This window comes from Montipora foliosa, chromosome 1 (assembly GCF_036669935.1).
Source record: "Montipora foliosa isolate CH-2021 chromosome 1, ASM3666993v2, whole genome shotgun sequence".
NCBI lineage: Eukaryota > Metazoa > Cnidaria > Anthozoa > Scleractinia > Acroporidae > Montipora > Montipora foliosa.
The window spans coordinates 24,052,577-24,069,803 of NC_090869.1; the positions used below are offsets into that span (position 1 = coordinate 24,052,577).

The 17,227-nt window shown below is 41.0% G+C and overlaps 1 protein-coding gene across 5 annotated transcripts in view; it reads left to right on the top strand.

Moving 5' to 3' along the window:
- Nucleotides 1-16,381, top strand: part of LOC137994133 (putative ATP-dependent RNA helicase TDRD12) — a 59,943-nt gene extending 43,562 nt beyond the window's left edge. For all 5 annotated transcript variants that reach the window (XM_068839805.1, XM_068839810.1, XM_068839813.1 and 2 more), the window contains 13 exons: nt 2,672-2,800; nt 3,273-3,333; nt 4,299-4,363; nt 4,626-4,701; nt 5,239-5,291; nt 5,645-5,770; nt 7,008-7,083; nt 8,372-8,472; nt 11,214-11,621; nt 11,787-11,906; nt 12,300-12,369; nt 14,276-14,371; nt 15,193-16,381. In XM_068839805.1, coding sequence (XP_068695906.1) covers nt 2,672-2,800; nt 3,273-3,333; nt 4,299-4,363; nt 4,626-4,701; nt 5,239-5,291; nt 5,645-5,770; nt 7,008-7,083; nt 8,372-8,472; nt 11,214-11,621; nt 11,787-11,906; nt 12,300-12,369; nt 14,276-14,371; nt 15,193-15,429 — 1,618 coding nt within the window. In that variant the 3' untranslated portion in view covers nt 15,430-16,381. The remainder of the gene's footprint in view (nt 1-2,671; nt 2,801-3,272; nt 3,334-4,298; nt 4,364-4,625; nt 4,702-5,238; nt 5,292-5,644; nt 5,771-7,007; nt 7,084-8,371; nt 8,473-11,213; nt 11,622-11,786; nt 11,907-12,299; nt 12,370-14,275; nt 14,372-15,192) is intronic.
- Nucleotides 16,382-17,227: the final 846 nt, after the last annotated feature.

Sequence of the window (17,227 nt, forward strand, 5' to 3'; positions counted from 1 at the left end):
TACATTCATAAGGTGAGGGGGGCATTTGAGGTAAATTTCTGAGATCTTCTACGAACGCACTGTTATATTGCTCACGTAGAGCCTCAGCTTTAGCGCTGTCCGAGGAACATACGCGGTTGTTAGATACTAAGGCCGGGATTCCCTGGGATTCAGTGCGAAGCAGCTTAAGGTACGACCAAGCACGTTTGATTCCGCTAGAGCCAATATTCTTGGGCCCAGTCTCCAGAGACTCTGGGGTTAACCCACCCATAACTTCACTGACGTACTTGTCATGCGCGACACGCAGGTGTTTAGTAGTGATATTACGAAGTTGCTTGTATTTGGTAAGTGAACGGCTTTGCCGCTATGCCGAGCCTTCTTATACGCTCTGTCGCGTTTGTTCATTAGGCGTTTCACAGAGGTGCTGACCCAAGGGAGGTGACGCTTTCCCTTAGACATTTTATGTGGTATAAAGTTGTCGGTGGCTTCTAAAATCTTTTGGGAGATGTAGGACCAATTTTCGTCGACAGTTTTGCTCTCTGGCTGGGAAGATAGATAATCAGAAGCAAGGGTAGATAAACTTGACTTTAGACCGACGAAGTCGCCCTTGTGAAACTGATATATTTTCCGAGGGGGTTTCGGCGTAAACTTCGGGGAAATATCAACCTCAAATAATATGGCGTCGTGATCAGAAATGCCGCAAGTAACGTGACAGGCCTTAATGATACCAGGATTGGAAGAGAAGACAAGGTCTAATGTTCGAGCAGAGGCGGGGCGCGTCGGCGCAGAAACATGCTGAATTAAGCCGTATTTGTCTGAAAAATCCAAGAGAGCTTGGTCGCAAGCTTGAGCAATACGGGGTGTGAGGTTTCGAGTTGACCAATCTATGCCCCCACAATTGAAGTCACCAGCAAGGACGACCAGAGGGTTAGAGCTATAAATCCCATTCAGGACATCGTCCAATAGATCCAACGCGTTAGTATCAGGAGATGGTGGGCGATAGTAACTGGAGAAGAGAAGAGTCTTGGTTTTTGCGAATTTTATGGAGACAGTGATGATCTCGCAATCGCGTATATCGAGGCAGACTTCTTCGGTTGCGATGATATCATTGCGAACAGCAATAAAAACTCCCCCACCATGCAAAGTTCTGTCCTTCCTAAAAATATCATACGTACTTGGGAAAACCGAGTAAGTGGGTATTGTGGAGTCCAGTTTTGATTCGCACCCCAGGACGATGTCAGGCTTGTGTAGATCGATGAGTGTCTGAAATTCAGCTTTTTTAGTCGGGCCCTTTATGCCGTTACAATTTAGTGAGATGACCTTCAGCTTCTTCCTCTTCTGCTTGGGAGAACGAGCAATCGGACTGGAGGTGTGCAGCGGTGGTCCCATAGGAGAAGAATAATTTGGGTCCGGCGCTGATTTCGTACTAGAGTTATCAGATTCGAGGCTCTGATAACTGTTATTACTCGCAAAGCTATCCAAATTGTCGAGAAGAAAAGTTGTAGAGAAGTTTGGAAAGGCACAGAAGTTGCATATCCAGACAAGATTAGAATCGCGACCAAAATTGTCGTAAGATTGAGCGGACATTGCAGTACAGTTGATATGAAACCAACGAAGACATTCCTCGCATTCAATGGCTTTCTGGTTGGATCGCACAGCCTTATTACAGAGACCGCAAGGATGTTTAGGTGGACCAGGATTAACCTGGATGTCCCCGCATTGTAACAGAAGAAATTTGAGCATCAAAATGATGGATGACTTTGAGTGATCCAAAATGGCGTTTGAGCGAGTCGATCTTGAGGTGCGATGAAACGCTTCCAGACCAATTTCAAGAGGCCGTTTGGTAACATTTGTCTCAAACAGCGAACGTGTGGTTTGATCGTTATCAAATCTAGAACAATATAACAGCCAAGAACGTAGTAGAACGGCAGAGAGAAGAAAAGTTACAGGAGCCAAGTAAAACCTGACCGCCATGTTCCGCGACCGCTGACCGACCCACACACCATCCGCGCAGAGTAGGGCATGGAGGTCGCAATTTTGGGGTCTGTCCTTTGTAGTTTATCATGGTTGAGAGGATAAATGCTCGGAGATACTTGCTATAACCACCTACTTGACAATCCGAGAGTAAGTAAGAATCTTATGTACTTATTGACTGAGTGGGAGGGCCGGACGGAAAAGTATTTGGCCTGAGGTCATGGCGTACGGACCGAAAGCAGTGAGGTCCGTGCGCCAAGACTTAGGGCCAAATAATTTCCTGTCCGGCCCGACCTAAACTCAGTCAATAAGCATTTTATCATATGGGCACTTTACACTATTCATGAGCACTCAGAATATGAAGTTTGGACAAAATAAGTAACAAAAATTTGCACGGAGCAGTACGTGTTCCTGGCAGGGCCGTACGGCTTTTTCCGGCCCTGTTCGCGCTTATGCGGTAAGATAAGATATGTGATACGATGTGAACGCTTGGATACCAGTTTGGGATTTTGTGGCTGAAGGCAACCTGGGGCTTTCTTTTCTCGTTGGGTTGTCATTGATACCGCCCTGCTGTGTCTGCATCGGACACTCCTTAACTTTCATGGCATCATTTCCTAAGTTCATCTATTCGATTCATTCTCGATTCAGAACCAAAAAGGTGACCTCAACTTTGCCGGTAGAGCCTTTAGTTGGCACTCACATAGTGTTCTGTTTACAGCTACAAGGATGATATATGTGCCGGCGGAGGTATCCAATCGCTTTGCCGCTTGTTGAGCTTAAACAGAGATCCTTCCGTGTTGCAGCATATTTTAATAAGTCTTGCTTCACTGTCGTTTGGAAATGAAAGGTGAGAACCACTTTGGTTTCCTGTTTATTGTCAGTTACGCACCCTTGTTACGAATCCCAAATAAAGAAACGTAGTGTAAATAAGTAGCGGAGTCGTCGTATTCCTTCCATAGACAACGAACTGCTTGTGTGAGATGCAATTAGTGAGAAGGCGTACCTTTTTTCAAACGTTGGCTCTGTAGAACTTATATTTCAACAGAGATATCTATGATGGTGTAATTTTAATCGCTATCCTTTTGAAATTTTAAGTGCTATCTTTTCTTCCCGTGTGATGAGTGCTACACGGCCAACGCATGAAAAAACGCACCCCTTCTCATTAGTTGCATGTGTTCATTACCGTGAACGAATATCCACGGCCTGCTCCCGTCTGACCCCTAAGCTCAGTCGATACAGCAATGGTGCAATTCCCACTTAACCTACTTCTCTTTTCCTTTATTTCTGTCTTTCTTTGTTCCTTTGTTTTGTAACTTAAGCGTTTGTGATGAAGTGAGGAAGCAAGGAGGTCTTCGAACGATTTGCTATCTCTCGGAAAAGGTATGATTAGTATGAGTAATCGAGAACATTGCACCCCTTCGTGTTGTAGGCTCCATAATTTCGTGAAACCTGAAAGATATTTCATTTCAAAATCGACACCTGTTTGCTGCTAGACTTTTGTAAAATCGTCAGTTTTAACGGAGGGGGGGGGGGGGGTGGGGAATAATAGAAAATTTATTGTTATTTTTACTTCCATAGCGATGCTTGAGCGTTTTTTTCTAGCAAGCAATAACGAGTGAGAGAAATGCGGGTACGCACAATGAAGTGCATTCCAACTCGTGGTTTTTCAAGCACGGAGCTACAGCAGTCTTGGCTCACTACTCAGATTTTAGCCTGCGAGCAGGCTTTCCGAGGGACTGGGGTTAGCGTTAAGGTTAGCCTGCTCGCAGGCCACTCAGATTTTAGCCGTTTGCTCAAAAACGAGTCAACATGCCGAGTTCGATGTATCAATATTCAGGCATGGCTACGAGGCTTTATGGTCAAATTTCACGGCTCAGTTCTGTTTTCTTTGTCTCGGAAGTCTCAAGGGAGATTTCTAAACAAATGAATATTCAAATGTGACCATAAACTTTCGTAGCCATGTGTGAATATTGAAAAATCGAACGTGGCTTATTCGTTCAGATTGGTTTGTGCCGTAAGCTGCCATTTCTTTGTTTTGGGGACTTGAAGATGACTGTCGTGACATCACACGCATGAGCTCTATTCGCTGCTTTTCCCTTCTTGCTCTAGCGTGAGCACATGCAAAATTCACCGACGCATGATTTCTTACCAATTACAGTATATAAATCTAAAAAATATAAAATCTAAAAACTATCGATAAACAACTGGGTTTGTGTATGTTCCTTGTGCGTATCCTTGCGTCTCCTAGCGAAAAAAAGGCGCTATACAGTAGAGCTGCGTTATATTTCCATCAATGAAATACGAGTTTGTTCAGAAGTTAATTTTTCTCTGACATTTTTTCTTAGTGTGAAGACAGTGCCCTCCATGAAAGGTTGGCTTGGGCATTAAAAAACCTTGCAGCTACTGACAGGTGAATAGTCCGTTTCGTTACGTTAAAACTCCTTTCAATGTTCTAGTTAATATTTTTAAGCCCTCCTTGAAGTTTCGCTGTTATTTGCGAAGTTATCAACAGAAAAGTTTAGCCGTCCTGTGGGAATCGGTCTACTCTAGATTACAGGTAAACTTGGAGAAAATTTCGGCATTTCTTTAAATCATTGTGTGTATGAAGCTGGTTTTAAAGCCTCTGGTCATTCTGTAGTACCTGTCCGAAACACTTTTCGTTTGTTCAACAGAAATCAGGATGAAGTCAGGAATCGCGGTGGTATCAGAGCTCTTTGTAGACTTCTAAAGAACACAACTTATGATATGGTACGTTTTGATATTCTTCCTTGATTTTTCAAGGAGTTGCCGTTGTGGGCCAAGAGTGGTCCATAGACCCTATGCAAAAGTGGCTGCCTTTAAATTATTCTTTTGTTCATATTCAAAATAGCCCAACTAACCTCGTTTTTGAGACAAAAATTCTAAAGAATTTGTTATCCTGAACCTCGTTTTTGAGACAAAAATTCTAAAGAATTTGTTATCCTGAACCAGGTTAGTTGGGCTATTTTGAATATGAACAAAAGAATAATTTAAAGGCAGCCATTTTTGCATAGGGTCTATTGGTCCGTTTGTTATTGCGCTGGGTTTTGCATCTCGCGGAGCTTCAAATCGATATCTACACCTTACCTGACACCTCAAACTTTATTAATGTTTCAGTAAACTTTGAATCCTTCTCTACCATGTTGTGAAAATTAGCAATTGATTGTTTCCTCCTAGTTTTATTCTTAAACACGGTTGTGTTTGTATGAATCATTCATTGGGAACTTGCATTGCTATATTTGAGCGAAGGTGTTTTGTTGTTCACAGGTTCAAGGGACAGTTGCTTGGGCTTTGGGTGCTTTGGTCAAAGATCACACACGGTACAGAGAAATTGAAATTCTGTGTTTGTTGGCTTTCTTTTAGTCGAGAGGCAAATTAGTTTTCTATCAATTTTCATACATATTATTCCTACCAAAATTGTCTACTTTTGAATATTTCTGTGCACTTCATAGTAGCTTTTCTTTCCTCGTTCAGAGCAAATTATTTTCGTCGTTTTCCAGAGTAAGGACAAGGCAAGAGAGACTAATCCGATGCATACATGTGGTCATCATTTTGGAATAATTGGAAATATTATGTAATCAATCATAATCCAGGTTTTAGAATGTTCAAACTTGAATGCCTGCGAACTATGTTACGCCTTCCTTGTAAACAGAAAATTTCAATTTGTCTACAGTAATTGCCAAGCTGTGCAGGACTGCGGAGGCCTGAAGAGCTTATGCGAACTGACTGCTGTAACAAGTAATGAAACTGTTCAGGAGCGTGCGATATGGGCACTTGGAATGTTGGCCATGGATTTAAAGTGAGTTCGTATGGAGAGCCATAACCTTGTTAAGTATTCTTTATTTCTTCTGGTCTTGAAGTTTTGTCTTGTGGTGTGGTTTTGTCATTATGTAGTGTGGTTTTGTCATTATTTGGTGAGGTTTTGTCATTAGAGCGGTTTACAAATAAGTGTCGTAAAACCAAAACCAAAGTAAATACTTTGGCCAATCAAAAACAACGGAAACAATCCAGTAAATTAAATACACGTAGCCGACACAAAGCGCGGGAAAATGTGCACGCGCGAGCCACGATTGGTTTTGGTTTTACTTCTGATTGGTTGAAAAAGTGGCGCGAGAACTTTGAGCCAATCACTGAGTGAAGTAATGTAAAACCAAAGTAATTCGCTAATTACTTTCGACACTCAATTGAAAACCGCTCTATGTGATGAGGTTTGATGGTTAGGTGTTGTGTTTCCATCATGACGTGTTGAGGTCTTCCTTTGACGTGCCGTGTTTTCATTTTATGTGGTGAGGTTCTTTTATGACATCGAGTTTCGCCCCTTATGTGGTTATAAACACAGCACGTCAAAAGATGACCTCAACACATCATGATGGAAACATAACAGGTAACCAGCAAATTTCACCACATAATGACAAAACCTCACCACAGAGTAAAATAATATTGCCACAGTACACTATGACAAAACTCCAAAACATCAAGACAATACTTCAAGACCAACGGAATAAAGATTGCATAAGAAAGTTATGGCTTTCCATAAGTTTGCCTTGTTAAGCCCTGGCCAAACGAGAGCGAGAGTTGATGAGGGTTGAAACTCTTGGGAGCTTATGAAAGTCGATGAGAGTGAGCGAGAGTTGGCCAACAGAGAGTTGACGAGAGTTTGTCGAGAGTTTCACGCGCAAACAAAAGAGGGAGCCTGGGAAACATCCTGGGAAGCCCCTTTCTGACGTAAAAATGGCGACTAGCCATCTGGTATATGCAGCCTTGGCGTTATCCTTGGTTCCCGAATCCGCCGCCATATTGTTTTTTCCTTGTTTCTCGAAGCCCGTTGGAAAAAAAAACAGTAACTGCTGACAGTAAAACTCTTGCTCAAACTCTCGTGCGCGGCCAAACGAGACAAAACTCTCGCCAACTCTCATGAAAAATTTGAGCAGGTTCAAATTCGTTGAGAGCTCTCGAGAGTAGATGAGAGTATCCGAGAGTGGATGAGAGTCCTGTGTAATCGAAATTTAAAGATTTTCTTTGGCATTTATTTTCAGGAATCGTAACTTCATTCGGCAGTACGGAGGTATCGATAACATTTGTAAAAGTTTGCAAGCATCGCCTTCAGAGCAGGTGAAATGAAGTTGATCATAGTTTTGGGAACCTTGACATGTGTGTAACTTATTTATTGCTTCTCTGGACTCTGGATTTCTCAAATGTTTCCTGTCAACAAATGTTACGCTCTGCTAAATATAGACTTTTCGAGGAAAGGATTACTCTAACCCTAACCTCTAAATTTACTGAATTCCTGGATTATTCAAACATCGTTTGCAAGAGAATTCCATAACTTACTACCATAACTAGTGGTATTTACTCTAGCCACTATAAGGAAGTTATCTTCCCGCAAATTAATGCTTAAATTCCGCAATGTGAATAACTTAGAAATTTGTTAAGTCTAAAACTCTGGGAGACACTAATTTCTGACATGCAAAATGTTTATCTCTGGTTTTCGTCCCTCGCACAACGACGTCACATGCTTAAGCTGAAAAGTACCAAGCGGGAAAGCTGTGCTAAATACAGACTTTTCGAGGAAAGGATTACTCTAAGGAGAGATATGGAATTTGTTGTCTCCGTGTCATGAACACGTAGCCCTGTTAGTGGAGGTGTCTTCTCCTGGCACCGCCCAAAATTTCAATTCTGTTAACCACGCACATAACATCGAACCACAAGTTTTCCTTAGTTACCAAATTTGAATGCAACTTGAAGACAAAATACTTTTTTTTTAATATATAGTATGGACAGCCTTCCGTCCAAACCATTCCGGGCTATTTACTTTGCAATTTTTTAACGTTTCTCTCCCCTTTTTTCTAATCATCATGCTTCTCGTTTCTTAAATTGAATGATGCTTGAGGAGTTAAGCTTCACTTTCGCGCCCAGTTGATTCCATTTTCGGATTCAGTCCCCTGCTCGCTCAGAACCTGGCAAAATACTGACAGTTGGAATCCCTTCACTATGGCAGCTTGAGGGAACATTTGTTAGATACGACGAGGCATAATTACAATCTGCAATTCCATCGACTCTCTTTTGTTTTTATTGCTACTAGCCGTTGGAAAACAAAACGTACAAGCTAAAGAGGGTCCATTGCTAAATGCACCGTAGAACGCAATTCTTGACATTTAATTTAAAAAACAATTAATTAAAAAAAACCTCAAAAACCAACATTTGATTTGATTTGCGTTAACTTGTTAATTTTAATTTACAGTATCCCCGATTAGTGCCCTACGGCGCTGGAAGATTAGACACTTAAATAAATTTCCTTTCCTTTTTTCCTTTTAATTTCAAGGCGGTTATGCGCGCGTATTTGTCACATCACTCCAAAATGAGTTTTGTTTGTTTCCTTCTATATTTTGGCTTTCATCAGATAGTCAAGCAAGGTGCGTTAACTCTGAAGACCTTGGCAAGTAACAACCAATACAACAAGGAAGTGATGAGCAGGCTTGGAATGATCGGTAGTCTACGAAGGTTAGTTCTGGGGTTGTTGCAGGCATCTCACTGCTCTAGACCCCTCAGCACCCTATCAACGTGACCAGACGAAGGCGTGAGTTGTTGTCATCGTTATTAGGAAGTTTAAGAAACAACGACCGCTACGGTGACGACGACGTCTCAAAACAATGATATCATTTGTTAGGATTGGAAAAGTACTGATCGTGCGGCACATATTTTTGGATACTTTGGATATATATCGCCTTTGTTATCCGATACGGATATAGAACACAGTTACTTAACAATTATTCGCCGAAGGCGAAGTGATTATCGGTGAATATTCACCGAGACGAAGTCGAGGTGAATATTCACTGATAATCACTTCGCCTTCGGCGAATAATTGTTTTAGTATAAATACACAGGTGATTATTTCAAAAAAGAGAAACAAAAAAAAAAAAACGCGAAAATCATCTTCACTTACGTACAGTGGCAAAACGACTACTGGCAGCCATTTTGTCCGGCGAGGTGGTTATCGGCTGATAATCCGAGATAGCGAGCCAATGAGAGCGCGCGATTTTGTATAATCACCTGTGTATTTATACTAAAAACATATATAAAGAGTTACAGTTATGATTTTTAGTGTTGGCATTTATGACTTTTCTGTCGTCGTTTTTCGTAGTCAGCTTTTCTTTTCTGGTTGTGCACTTTACACAAATTTGGTATGAGTGCTTTCCACTTGTTGCGATCATTCACTACAGAGTTCCATTCATTTAGAGCTTCACTACGCTGCAGAGCCATTTTGCACGTGTCCTTGTAACGTAAAAGTGGACGACCCACTTTTCTAGAACCTTCCAAATCGCCAAATAGCATTGCTTTCAAACAGCAGTGCTTTCACTTTGCATAACAACAACGTGAAACCACCAAATTCAGTTTGAGGTTTTGCCAACAAACTGAGCGTACAAATGTGAACCTTGCGTTCTCTGTTTTTACTTTGAAATTGCTCGTACCCAATTTATTTTGAGGATACTTCGTCCACATTATATTAATATTTTGAAGTGACGTTTTCGTCGACGTGGCCATCGTAGATCTTAAGTCCAATTATGCGGTTGCAACGGTGACGAGCGTGACGTTCAAACTGTATCGCGATTTACAGATGTGTACTTGTGACCTATGACTGCGTTTCTGTTGGTTATCACTTCCATAAAGTATTAGTAAATTTTACATTATCTGTTAAGATATAGAATGTTTTCACGTGACGTCACGGCGGCCATGTTGGTGTCCCTAAGCAAAGGGACGGCGGTCATGTTGGTGTCCCCCGCTAATCCCCCGGGAAGTGAGCTCTATTATCATTCAAACGTTTGCTTTTGTTTCGGTGGGAAAAAAAAGGTTACTGATCACGTGAGTGAAAACATTCTATTGTCATCGGGACGCCTGTTATATACTGAGCGAAAAATGTTATGGCGTGTCACCATCGATCTTTGATTTACTATTAAATTTTGCTGCCAAGAGATATTTCGTGCTCTTACGAGAAGCTGAGTGTGGGTGTATGGGTAGCCATAACTTTCTTATGTAATCTTTCTTCTTTTGGTCTTGAAGTTTTGTCTTGTTCTGGGGTTTTGTCGTAAAGCGCTTTCTTAAATGGCGACCACTTTTACATTCTTTTGTATTTATATTAATTAGACCTACTGGCCTCATTTTGAAACATATTCTTTTGAAATTTGCTCGTCGTAGCGAGTCTAGAAAGGGTTATTAGCATTACAACAAAAGAATGTTTTATTTGACCACTTTAAAAGAGGTCAATTATGTGACGAGATTTTGTCATTATGTGGTGAGGTAATGTCATTATGCGACGAGGTTTGTCATTATGTGGTGAGGTTTTGTTATTATGTGACAAGGTTTTATCATTATGTAGTGAGGTTTTTTGATTACGTGTAGTTGTGTTTCCATCATGATGTGACGAGGCTTTATCGTTTATTGTTGTTTTTCTATCATGATGTGGTTGAGGTCTTCTTTTGACGTGCCGTGTTTCCATTTTATGTGGTGAGGTTCTTTTATGACGTCGAGTTTTTCCCTTTATATAATTATGTGATTATAAACACAACACAAGAAGACCTCAACAAATCATGATGGAAACACAACACGTAACCAACCTCACCACATAATAATGTTGCCACAGTACATTATGACAAAACTCCAAAACATCAAGACAAAACTTCAAGACCATCAGAAAGTTGTGGCTTTCCGTAGTGCCGTCGAGACACTATGTTTTACGTTTCAGGTCCGTTTAGGAGAATACTGTTCACTTTAGCTCTGACATTAGTAATGACGTGCACTATTCCGTTCGCTTTCACAAAAGTTACGAGCAAAAACAAACAAGGACCGAAATATTCCTCAAAGGCGCTTTCAGTGAGTGAGTTGGTAATTAATGTTGAGGATTTCCCCGATTGACGCTTTCCACATTGTGAGAAATCCATTCCGCAGTTCAGTCATGACTTCATAATTCAGGCACAAAGTGTTTCAGGGAAGATACGCAAGGCAAACTGAAGCCTGCTGTCGAACAGTCGCCCGGTCATCCTCACTTTCTTGTAAATTTGATCCCAGCTGGAGATTAAACGATGAAAAAAGGCGACATGGATTGTGAGAACGACAACTAAGCAAATTTCACAAACAAATGACTCGGGCTTCTAGCCTTGTAAACTAATTACAAATCTTTGGGGTGGTATGAAGATTGATACATTTTTTGTTTTCGTTTTTTTACTTATGTTAACGTATGTTTTTAGTTTAATGAACGAGGACATGGACAAGATCTCGCGCAGAGTGTGCTGGGACTTGTTACAGCGACTTCTCGGGTCAGCGGCTGGCGTCTCACCAGGTGCTTATTCGCAAAGTCATTCGCCAGTCTCTAGAACCCAGGAAATTTCATCCGTGGAGAGACCTGAGGATGAGGTGAATGGACTAGTAGAAAGCGATGACGACTTACCCCCACTGGGAGGGGAAGAGGAAAGTGGTAAAGAAAATGGCCTTACCCCCACTACCAGAGCATTGCGTACATTAAATGAATCAATTAATCCTTCTCCGAAGCAAGTATCGCCTTCACAGTCGACTCGTGAAAACTCCACCGTTTTAGCAAGAAGGATAACAAGACCAAGCCCTTGCGCTGTTGAAGAAGAGCCTTTCGAAACGTTTAGGTTGGTTCGTGTCTCTGTAAAAAATCATTTTGTTGGCTTGGAGTTTACCAGTTGAGAGTATTTGGCTATGTTTAAGTCTTCTTACTTAAAGCTCACACAACTTTGTTGTTGGTTTTTTTTTTAACTGTTGATCGTATTTGCAAGTGTTTTACTTTCTTGTTGAAGGGTGCATCCGAAAACAGTTTGGTCGCAGACGAGAGATTTGGTGAGAATTTCTGTCAAGCTGCGTGACGTAAGAAAAGAGGATGCGTTCACTGAAATATCCGCGAGTAGGCTCAAGTTTAGGTAAGCCTTGTGTTAGACTGTTTCGTAAATACCGCTTGGAAGTACTACGTTTTGAACGTTTAACTTGAACTCAAATTTTGTCAAGCAATACGATTTTCAATCCTTCAGTCTACGTTAAATCCGGCGAGGTTCGGAACGTAAATATTCTGGAAGGAACAGGTCATTTTGGGTCAATACTGAGTAATTCTGAGTGTGAAGGGTGGATTTTTGTTTCTGTTTTATTTGATCGGGTTTCAAATGATTGTCGTAAAAGAAAACATTAACTTATTACTCGAACCAGTCACTAGGCTTATACAAAACCTAAGCAATCGGAAAATTACTTTCAAAATTCAATAGAAGCATGTTCTAAAGTTAATTTGATATAACTTGGTTATGTTTTTTTTCTCCTCTCAGTACTCAACTGGGGCGCACAGTGTACGAGCTGGACTTGGAATTGTTGGAAAACATTGATCCGCTGCATCCGGTAAGAAAGAATGTGGAGAGGGGAGGGCCAGCAAGCCTGTCAAAGGCGGGAACCCGGGAGTGTGGGGGTAGAGGTAGTATGGGAGTTGCAATAGTGTCTGCAGCCGTGCCTAACTACGAGAGGCCTCCCTTATTTTGGTTTGTCGGGTGGAAGAATGGGGTCGATAAACTTTTCGCACATTAAGGTGGCTGGAACCAGTTTCACCACTTTAAGATACCTTCTTTGGGGTGCAAGGATGGCGCAGTGGTGACAGCACTCGCCTCCCACCAATGTGGCCCCGGGTTCGATTCCCAGACTCGATCAGCGTCATATGTGGGTTGAGTTTGTTGGTTCTCTACTCTGCACTGAGAGGTTTTCTCCGGGTACTCCGGTTTTCCCCTCTCCTCGAAAACCAGCATTTGATTTGATTTGTGTTCATTGTTAATTTCAGTTTACAGTGTCCCCAGTTAGTGCTCCAGTGCTAGATCGACAAGACACTTGAGGACGGTGCCTAGTATTGTTATTGCGCATACGTTCTGCGCATCTCGAGATACTCGGATTTCCTATTGGCGGTGCTTATTAATACAGGGATATTTTTGCGCGGTTCCAAACTATGCGGAGAAAGCAGAACTTAGCAAGTGCTCTTTGTATACAAAAAGAAAATTGGGGTTAACCATGCATTTTTCGGAGATAATTAGAGGGTTGTCCAAGACTCACAAATAGACTCCGTTGGTGTTGGTGGTGATTCCAATGGTTCTATTGGTGAAAGCGAACGCGTTTTGTGTGGTTGGCTTATAGAACGAGGAATATTCATAATTATTAGCGCGTTTCTAATTGGTGTAATTTAAGCGAACTTGTTTTTCACCAATAAAACCATTGGAATCGGTACCAATCCTACCATTCGTACCAATGGACCATCGGTTTATCTTCGAAGAATGCGTGGTTACCCCCAATTTTCTTTTTGGATTTCAATACCACTTGTTAAGATCTGCTTTTCCCGCATATTCAGTAAACCGCGCAAACATACCTTTGAGTTAGTAGGCACCGTCCTTAAATAAAGTTCCTTTCCTTCTTATTAGATGGGTTGTAACTACTCTACTGTATTACGTAACAGCAATGTTATGGTACCATATGAAACACCAATTATTGCTTAACAAAGTGCGCCCACCGTTGTGACATAATAGGTTACCGTGGCAACATGAAAGCTTTCCAAAAACACCCTATATTTCGTCTTTATATCTCAAAAATGAACCTGGTGACCCCCATTTTTTATCGTAGAATATTAATTAGAAATCTGAGATAGAACTATCAGCAAAGTTTTAAAAATTCTTGGGTGCCAATTTAGAGCTACCTTATTTTTCAACCATGCACAGTCTTATTTCCTCGGTGTACCACTGAGTTTTGAGTAAATTAAGGGCGGCGCCTACTATTTTTATTCTGCATACGTTCTGCGCATCTCGAGATACTCGGATTTCCTATGGGTGGTTTAAAACTATCCGGAAACAGTAGATCTTAGTAAGTATTCTTGGTATCCAAAGAGAAACTTGGGGGTAACCATGCATTTTTGAGAGATAATTAAGCTTCAACTTGAGAAAGAACGCCATACATTGCTTTGTATTTTAAAGCTTTGTACAAATATTATTTATCAATCATCTTTGAAAAATGCGTGGTTACCCCTAATTTTCTTTTTGGATTTCAATAACACTCGTTAAGATCTACATTTTCTGCATAATCATAAACCAGGGCAAAAATACCTTTGAATTAGTGGGCACGGTCCTTAAACGAAACTTTTGATTGGCTGTCTCATAGAAAAGGGTGTGGTTTGTGCATGGTCAGGGCCAAAAGAGCGAACAAAAACACAAAACAAAGAAACCTGTCGAGTTTCAAAACCGTTTCCATATATATATATATGTAACTATGTTTTCAGGATAGCAAGATGCACGTAAAAGGCAGTGAGGTGCAAATTAATTTGAGAAAGAGTAAGCATACAGTGTGGACACGGCTGTTAAAGACCAAAGAGAAGGTGCGATTGACTTGTGCTTTCAGTGACTGCATAAATTATTGTAGGATTCAGAATTTCATGGCTTGGTTATTTAAACGAATTGCATCCTGCAAGGACCTTGACTGAATAAAGCGGGTAGTTTCTAAAGAAACTGTGGTGCTGCGTCGGTGGGGAAGTAGTATACAAAAATTTGGTTTTATTAACGGAGTTGATAATGTAAATTGTCCACCGTACAGAGATCCTAAAAGCTGGATAGTTCTGTTTGGGAAATTAAAAAAAAACTCCGGCTTCTCAAGTCTTCCAAGAAATTTCAGCCAGCTATCAGGTGTATAGTTGTCTGTGCATTTAGCACGGGGCTCAAATTACGTGCACTTTCCTTTGTGATGAAGCTGAACACGGAGCTTTTTTTTTCACAGTTCTTCCTTATCCGTTACTCTTTCTGTACATGTTGTTCAAGTTCTGAAACAAGGATCTCTCTTCACATGTGCGCTCGACGCGGCATTTTCTTTTTTTTTTTTTTGCACGTGAAAAAGCCAGGTCGAAGCATACCATTGAAAAACTACCACGTAACAGTGTTTTTATATGTCGTTGGGAGCAGAGTTGGCGTGTGCAAAGAGGCCTCGCCTCCCTGACCCATCGTTATGGACTTGCTTGTCATTTTCCCGGTTTGTTGCTATGAGGGTTTTCCTTATTTCGTCCGTCTCCAAGAATCAACATATGGTTTATTTCTTCCATGAGGGAAGAGAATACTCTCGATACACTCATTAGTTATGAAGTAAATAAATGTCCCTGTGTGAATGTACCTTATTGTTCTTCTTCTTCTTCTTCTTCTTTCTCCTCAGTTGCCTTACGTTAGCATCGATTTTGATCGCTGGGAAGTGTGGTCGTCGTCCGAAGAAGACGATACAAACGCAGGTGCCCGAGCGGTGCCGACTAACGTCCGAAGTTCCAATAGGGAATCCGAAGATAAGGAAGAAAGCAAACAAGTGTTACTACCAGAAATGCTGGTCAGCGAATCAAGTGATTCAGACGGTGAAGACAGCTATTCGTCTGGTGTTGATTGCTTCGACTTCAGCTGACGAACGGGTTCAGTTTTGCGCAGCTAGTTTTGTGCAACTCTGTAATGTCGAACAAGCGAACAAAGGTGTTCGAACAGCAACATGAACCTCAAAGTTTACGCGTTTTTCGCCAACGAAGTGAATCAAGACCGGATTCATGAAAACAAAAGTGACAGTATTTAACATGTTTGCAACAATAATCATTATTAAATAACACCCTTATCGCTTACAATCCATTAGAGTAGGAATGTGTTGCTCCTCCCGTCAACGTTGTCACAAAAAATATCGATTCTTATCTCCTTAAATCGGTAAACTTCGAATTTTTCCTTATTGAACATGCGCATCAAGTTCGGATGTCGGTATTTTTCTTAAAGCGCATGCTCAGAACGAAAACCTCGAGGTCGTACTTTCAAAACGTTTCCTTTCCCAGGGAAGATTATTCAGATTATTTGTAACAGGTTGTACCGTTTTGTAACAGTTATATTTGGATCTCGTGCACAAGATATCGCAGCACATTCTCCTAACATTGTTCCTACATTTCATATAGCCAGTTTGGGAGAACTTAATCGTAGCGATCAATTGTTATCTCTGCCTCTTTTATGTTTTATCAAGTTCACATTTGATTCATTTTTATCGGCACCTCTGGAGACATTTATCAAGTCTATCTTTAAAATGCAAGGTTCGGTCTCAAGCTAGTTAGGTGAAATGTATTTGTTAATTGTGACTTTCATCTGTTATAGTGTGGAATTTTAAATTGTGATTAATAAATTATAGGAAGTTTAATTAATCTGCCATTGTGCGGCAGCACGTTCATTATCTCTCGTTTTGCGCGCTCATTATGCTATCACTGCCGTTTAACAAAAACAACAGTCACAATAATAATAATAATAATAATAATAATAATGATAATAATAATAATAATGATAATAATAATAATGAGATTGATAATGATTATGATTATGATAAAATACATAATAAATGTAAAGGTTTCCGTTTTACAATTATCAATGGGGCTTCTGTTGTCAAACATTGGCAACAACTTTTGTTTATTAGAACCCACAAATGACCGGCTCCCAACGTCAGTGGCTTCATAGCTCAGTTGGTTAGAGCGTCGCACCGGAATCGCGAGGTCACGGGTTCAAACCCCGTTGAAGTCCTGAATTTTTCAGACTTCTCTACGCAATTGCAAAAATTGCGCTCGTAACTGCGAAGATCATAGCTTCACTTGATTTTATATCCGCAGTTCATATATGATTCATTTGATATATACCATCACGGGACCATTAGAACCCACAAATGACCAGCTCCCAACATCAGTGGCTTCATAGATCAGTTGGTTAGAGCGTCGCACCGGAATCGCGAGGTCACGGGTTCAAACCACGTTGAAGTCCTGAATTTTTCAAACGTCTCTACGCAATTGCAAAAACTGCGCTCATAACTGCGAAGATCATAGCTTCACTTGATTTCATATCCGCAGTTCATATATGATTCATTTCATATATACCATTTCATCATTGATTCATTCCTCACGGGACCATTAGAACCCACAAATGACCAGCTCCCAATGTCAGTGGCTTCATAGCTCAGTTGGTTAGAGCGTCGCACCGGAATCGCGAGGTCACGGGTTCAAACCACGTTGAAGTCCTGAATTTTTCAAACGTCTCTACGCAATTGCAAAAACTGCGCTCATAACTGCGAAGATCATAGCTTCACTTGATTTCATATCCGCAGTTCATATATGATTCATTTCATATATACCATTTCATCATTGATTCATTCCTCACGGGACCATTAGAACCCACAAATGACCAGCTCCCAA